Below are 6,795 nucleotides of genomic sequence, written 5' to 3'. Positions count from 1 at the left end.
ACCTCTTTTAACACCTAAAAAACAGAATTATTCGAAAATGGGAAAATGTCAATTATAAATTAGAACTGTTTTGCCCCGAGCTTGCATTAATTATCAGAAACGCACTTCCGGAAATGGAGAGATGTTTAGGTGAGACAAACCAAAAATATTTCTGCAACAACTTCTCAATTCAGCAATTTAAACATTGAGCGTAAATAATTTCAAAAAATGGAAACCACGAGACAGATCGAAGATAGCGAAAAATTTAACAAAAGTTTTCAATCTTAAATACAAAGCGTCTTGGCCTGAACGACGCAAGAAAACGTAGTAGGCCTTGACTTACGGTAACGTCGAAATGGTCTGTAACCATCGGATTTGAAATATATTTCGCGTACTATAAAAGTTCCGTACTCTTAACTTCGACCATCCTAAAAAGGTAACAAAAATAGTAATGTTGATTACCCTGCGCTAACTTGACAAGATCTCAAAAATACCGTGAACAGTTTCGGATAAGTCAAGGGTTCATTTACTCACCCGGCTCCGACTTCTGGCCGATATGGCATTGCTCGTGCCCTCCGTAGACGGTTTCCAAATTGTAGGGATAGATCTAGCAATCAGTCGTCTCGGTGCTCCTTCTATAAGTACGGTCCGCTCAAAGCAGTCGGATGAGAAATAAACAGAGCAGATCTTGAAAAGCCCCTTGGGTTTGAAGTTGGAGCTGTGAGTGCGAACGAACGGTTTCCACTTGGCCAATTCATAATTGCTTTTTGGCGTATGCAAAGAGATTCCAATTCGCGGATTTGACTTGTTGCTGCAGTCCTGTACAACACAGCGACAAGCTGGCATATTCGCCTCGAATTTTTTTGCAAACGATGAGCATTCACAAAGGAATATCCTTTCTTTTTCACATGTATAGCCCTTACTTCCTCTAAGAGCACTTTGGTTTTGATGATAAGATGACGTCACGGACTGCCTGGGGTCTTGCTGTGGACAATATTTTGGTTTGAGTAATGGCGGACGCTCAGTCACGAAAAACACGCATCGAAAAAGCGCATTTTCATTGGGAATTTCGAACTCAAATTTGGCATGCGTGATTATTGGCCTTCAACGATCACGGAAAGTAAAGAAAAAGAAAAAGTCAAAATTTCGTCTTAGTAGCACTTTAAAATCCTTCTAAAATCTCAACATATTCGTTGTAAAAAAACTCAAGGAAAAAATCTCAGTAATATGGAGAACATAAAGTGTCCATAAAATCTTTGTGTATATTGAAACAAAATTGCAATAAATATGAATGAAATGTGCACGAATGAAGTGCAAATAATGTTAATCAAATAGGGCAAGTAACGTTTGTAAAATATACGCCACGGACCATGTGAAATCTTCACAAGAGAAGCAAGCCAGGATGGAATCGCCAGAACACAAAATCCCACCAAAATGTCCATAAAAAGTGAACAAAACCCGGACCACAAAATGTTTGTAAAATGTCCATATATAAAGTCCACACAATGTCTTCAAACTGTATGTAATTTATTTCAACAAAGTCCGTAAAAATGTCAACATTTTCTTGCTAAAAGGGTCTCAGTGGCTTTGAATTGTTCATGAATGATCTATCATTGCAAACTACTGTTGGCATAATCAACAAATGGAGTTGCAGTTGTACTTATTGTTTTTATAAATATTTAGTTAATCACTACCATGAAGGTCATATGTATTGAAAGCCAACCATTTTCAAATATCTTACTGAATTAGCTTTGAATTATACTATGAAATGGATAACCCGTTTTCGAAGATATTTCTAAATGTTAAACATAATTTTGAAGATCAATTGTTATTTATTTATCAAAATATTTCCACGCAATGAATGTGCCATTTTTAAATATAACCTTTTTGTAATAGACATATAAGAAAATATTTAGCTCAAATTACCCGAGCAGGAGGTCTGTATGGGAGAATATTGACTGAGGTCGTGAGTAAACTCTTAATTTAATTCGTCTAATTTAAGACTTTTAACTTTCTGAAATTTCTATCTACATTTTACTGCTGCTTATATGTTTGTCCTATATTGTCTGTTTGTTTGTACGGTCTATCTGATTGTCTGTTTTGTCTATCTATTTGTCAGTCTTTGTATGTTTCCCTGCTTGTCCTACTGTTTGTCTGTAATATCTTTATATATTGATGTTATTCTTATATATTAATGCTATTTTAAGAATATATTTTTAATATTTTTACATATACTTTATTTAATCTTATATTATATTCATTTTATTTATTTGTAGTGTCCACAATTAGCTTTTAGCTAAATACTTTGACACTTAAATAAAGTTTATGTATGTATGTATGTATGTGGTATCTGGGTAATGCTTTTACACCACCTGTTAACGAATTAATTGATAAAGTAATAATTGAATTGGCGACCTAAAAAAATACATAAACGAACGTTTGACGGAATAAATCAATCAATCAATCAATAGAGAGGTTTTCAATTGGGTGTCGAAGGTAACTAGAGATCTGCTTTGGTTTTGCATTACTTTACTCAGTGATTGGTTCAAAGTTCTCGCGCCACGTACTTTTTCAACCAATCAGAAGTGAAACCAAAATCAATTGTGCCTCGCGTGTGCACATTTCCCCGCGTTTTGTGTCGGCTACGAGTAATTACCTCGAGATTTGATTGTTATACTGGGTTGTCACCGTCCTTTTTGATTGGCCAAGGTAATTACTTTGGTTTTGGTTTTATTGAAAATCGCTGTAAATCAACCAATAAAATGATGATTAAATGGTTGAAAATTTTAAAGGACCAGGGTAATAAAACAGAAGCACCAGGTACTGGTGAAGGATATTTTGAGCAAGTCAAATATTGTAAAAGGCCAGAGAGAGCAAAGCTGATATAACGGTGAAGGATATATTCTTAAAAGCCAATATTTCGAGGTAAGGCAACGCCTTTATTTATCAGTGATATAGTGTGTAATATGATACAATACTCGTCGGGGTAAAAAAAATAATTTATGGACTTAACAGATGCGGTACAATAATAGTAGGAACGGGAAAACTGAAAATAATTAATAATGGTAATCATACGTGTGAATTCAAAATTGAACGAGTGCGCAGCGCGAGCTCGATTTGAAATCACAAGTATGATTTCAGACCAATTTTACTGTACAATTTTATTGTACAAAAATTTGGTTTTATCAACGGAGTTGATAATGTAAATTGGCCACCGTACAGAGATTCTAAAAGCTGACGTTTCGAGCGTTAGCCCTTCGTCAGAGCGAATCGGATTCGCTCTGATTCGATCGGATTCGCGGGATTCGCTCTGACGAAGGGCTAACGCTCGAAACGTCAGCTTTTAGAATCTCTGTACGGTGGCCAATTTACATTATCAACTCCGTTGATAAAACCAAATTTTTGTATACTACTTCCCCACCGACGCAGCATCACAGTTTCTTTAGAAACTACCCCTTCAATATTTTATTGATTCAGTTGAGAGCAAAGGTTGCACACTTTTCCACACAATGCCTTTTTTTGTCTTTCATTTTCCTGCAGTTTGATTGGTTACTGTAGATAAGCCTTGAAATCTGATTGAGTGTTTTGGTTTAGTGAAGTATTTTCATTGGCTAGGGAAAAGATGCGATTTACAGAAAAAAAATAGTGCGATTCCTGAATAAATCGCACTGCTGAAAGCCAATCAGATTGCACGGATCACCAGTGATTTTTACATGGATGTAAAAAATGATATAATAGTAAAGAGCCGGAAAGGATACTGGCCTTAAATAATAATATTCTTTCACCGTTGTATCAACTTTGGTCTTTTTGGCCTGTAACCTTTATTGGAGATAATTTACAAGAAAACTGTGGACCAGAATCTGTAAATGTGCATTTAAATTCATTGCAAAATTTAAGAACATTTCAATTACCACAATTTTTCTTAAAATTTGTTTACAACATCTGTCAGAATGATTTTCTTTTTCAAATGACAGACCTTTGCAATTTCGTTCCCCAAACCATCACAGCTCAAAAGCTTCAGGAAGTAATTAAAATATACCGGAAAATTGTTGTCTTCATTAGTCGAAGGCTGATTACTTAGTCGCTTCTATGCCAAGAAATATTAGATATCGTAGACACACATTCATTCGTATAATATTCTCTAAAAAAAACATGGATCAGTGTGCAAACTTAATTCCCGACATGCTAGACCAATAACTTTACTCGATACAGTGCACCTGGCATTACCAATTGCAAGCTGTCAATTTTGCATCCCGTTTTCTCAAGCATGGCCTATGAGAACACTCCTGGTAATGGATATATTTCATCTTTAACCGCATCAAAGAAGCGTACTTTAAAGGGAACGGCCTGCCCGCGAAGGAGTTTTTTTTCACGATAGACCAGTGTGTGCTGTCCACTCTCTTTAAGTCATGATACATAACTTTGTATGAAACTAGAACCTATGATATCCGTTTCTTATCCTTACAAGAAGGTAAGTAAACATTCAACGGTAGGAGCCAACAGCATGAGCGCAAGGTTAATTTATGAGGAAAACCGGGTATTAACTACTGCTCGGAGATACCCCCTATCGTTAAAAAAATTCAGATAGCACTTAACGTTGGTACATAGCAAATGTTTAAGAGGCATACTCTGTAAGATTCGAGTTAGGGTCGGCCACGGTACCTCACCGATCTGGCTGAAATTTTGCATGTAGTCTTTCTTTGGGGTCCTTACTACGAAATGAATATTTTAAAGTTCTGATAAATTTTATTTTGGGAGTTCTAAACGTGGCCTGTTTTGGTCGGCTGCGAAGGGAAGCCAATACGGTGGATCAAAGGACTCCTTGTCATCCTTCCGTCCAGCTTACCATAATCTTTTACCAAAAGCCATTAAAACCGCCTGTAAGGGCTATCTTTGTACTCACATTCTATGTCGAATTCTTCTCTGAAATAAAAAGATTTGGTCATGAACGAAAGGCCGGTATCTCCCATGTTATGTCCATTGACAGGTTACTGTTTAACCTGGATGCAGAGCTGTTATAGCAGGTTTGACAGGAGAAATAAAAATATGGGCAACTTCTTTAGCACGGGAGAAAAAAATTAAAAACATGTGACCAGTGCGCAACTATTAACGGCCTGTATAACAGTTATTGCTGGTTTCCGCTGTCACGCCATCGAAAATAAAAATTGCAACCACTCAATAAATTAAGTTAAGAATCTGGGATATGATAGATTTTTGATATATAAACAACCTCATCAAGATTTAGGTCTGTGCGGTTTTTCATTCGCGCTCTATTCGGATAAATGTTTTTCCTTTCGCAAATGACGAACACGGAAAAATCCGACTCCCGATCAGCGCAAAGTTAACAGTCTCGATTTCCAGTGCGCAATGCTAATTCAATTACATAAAGGTGGCATTTTCCCACGACTGAAACCAACAACCTCGTCATTTTTCGTGGGGAATAAATTTTGTTTGCAGATCGAGGCAGGAACAGTTGATAACATTCAAGCTGAGGTACGTTCTGCTAATAATTTTGCTCAAGTCATTCCAGAGTTATTATTTTGGTCTTATTGACAAATCCACAGATTTTCCTTTTTAAAAAGATAATGAAATTCGTGTCCGATGGATGTAACCTGTTCACTGCCCAGTTAATTAGCTTCACTGCATTGTCTCTTTTGTGCAGCTTCTACGTAAGAATCTTGAATTAATTTCGGTGAGTTGTAAGATATTCACTTTATGATTTTCACTTTTGAGAGACTGAGGTATATCCAATATGATTTCAACACTTTCAGCGTGTCTATTATGGCAAAATGTGGATTTTCAAAGTTTGTTGGCGATTCTTGCGGCCACGGAACTTCATCGGCCGATACACAGTGTATCATTTTAGCAGAGTGCAAAAAAGACATAAAGCTACATCTCAGGGATTTCAATGTGATTGCTTCCTCCCTCAAGAGTGAGATGCAATTGATCTTCGCCAGAGCAGGTATTGCACCTTATGCATTTTGCCAAATGTATTTGTATTTGATGTTATACATAAAACATAAAAGTTACACTACCAGTTATTTATGTTAACTGATAACAAATGTGAGTGTTTGAGAAAAGGCTTCCACATTTAATTCCTTAGCCTGTACCAGGCGTCCGGTTAGTTAGAGATCAACGCGAAAATGGCAGGAGGAGTATGAGAAGACGAGGCAGACTTCTCTCGGCCTATGCTATCCTCTTTCTTTCACCGGTTTTCGAGCTGCTTGCGACCTCTCAAACGCTTGGAACAGGCTAAATTCAAGATTGCACGTGGATTGCCCGGGATAAAAGGTTGGGTGCCGGTGTTCAACGTCTGGCTTGAGGATGTAAATTGCAGAATTTGTTATCAGGGCGCAGGGACAATATTCAAATCGTCTTCAAGGTAGTGTTTAAGGTGAAGAACTCAAACGTATTGTTATACTGTGTTAGTGGTCTAGACCAATCAGGCATAAAATTTTCTTAAAAGCGACGCCACTTCTAAATGAGACTTCCCCCTACACACATCCGTGCGCCTGTGATTTATATCAGCTTTCCTCAGTTCTTGGCGTCTCGCGGAGGAGTCTGCCCTGCCCGCATGGCAGTTCTCCAACCGGAGACCTGTTATGTTGGTAGCCCTATCATCTTTCTGGTATTATCATTAACAACTGTTCAACACAAAGGTTGACTTTGTCCTTTGTCTTCCAACTTCCTCTTCAACCGTTTTCTGTTCCTATCTCTATCTTACTTAGTTCTTTATTCCATCCTTCCCTTATTCCTAATAGGGGAGCGTAGTAAAACGATGACACTAAATAGAATTGAGTGCCAAAATCAATACTC

At 37.3% G+C, this 6,795-nt stretch overlaps 1 protein-coding gene across 1 annotated transcript in view; it reads right to left on the bottom strand.

The window, feature by feature from the left end:
* LOC137995372 (uncharacterized) overlaps positions 1–825 on the bottom strand; it is a 1,333-nt gene extending 508 nt beyond the window's left edge. Inside the window, exons 1-2 of the mRNA XM_068840932.1 lie at positions 514–825; positions 3–14 (exon numbers count right to left, since the gene is read on the bottom strand). Of these exons, the coding sequence (XP_068697033.1) occupies positions 3–14; positions 514–825 (324 nt within the window). The remainder of the gene's footprint in view (positions 1–2; positions 15–513) is intronic.
* Positions 826–6,795: the final 5,970 nt, after the last annotated feature.

The sequence above is a fragment of the Montipora foliosa genome, chromosome 3 (genome assembly GCF_036669935.1).
Source record: "Montipora foliosa isolate CH-2021 chromosome 3, ASM3666993v2, whole genome shotgun sequence".
In the NCBI taxonomy this organism is placed as follows: domain Eukaryota; kingdom Metazoa; phylum Cnidaria; class Anthozoa; order Scleractinia; family Acroporidae; genus Montipora; species Montipora foliosa.
This window is presented reverse-complemented; position numbering and strand designations above follow the sequence as displayed.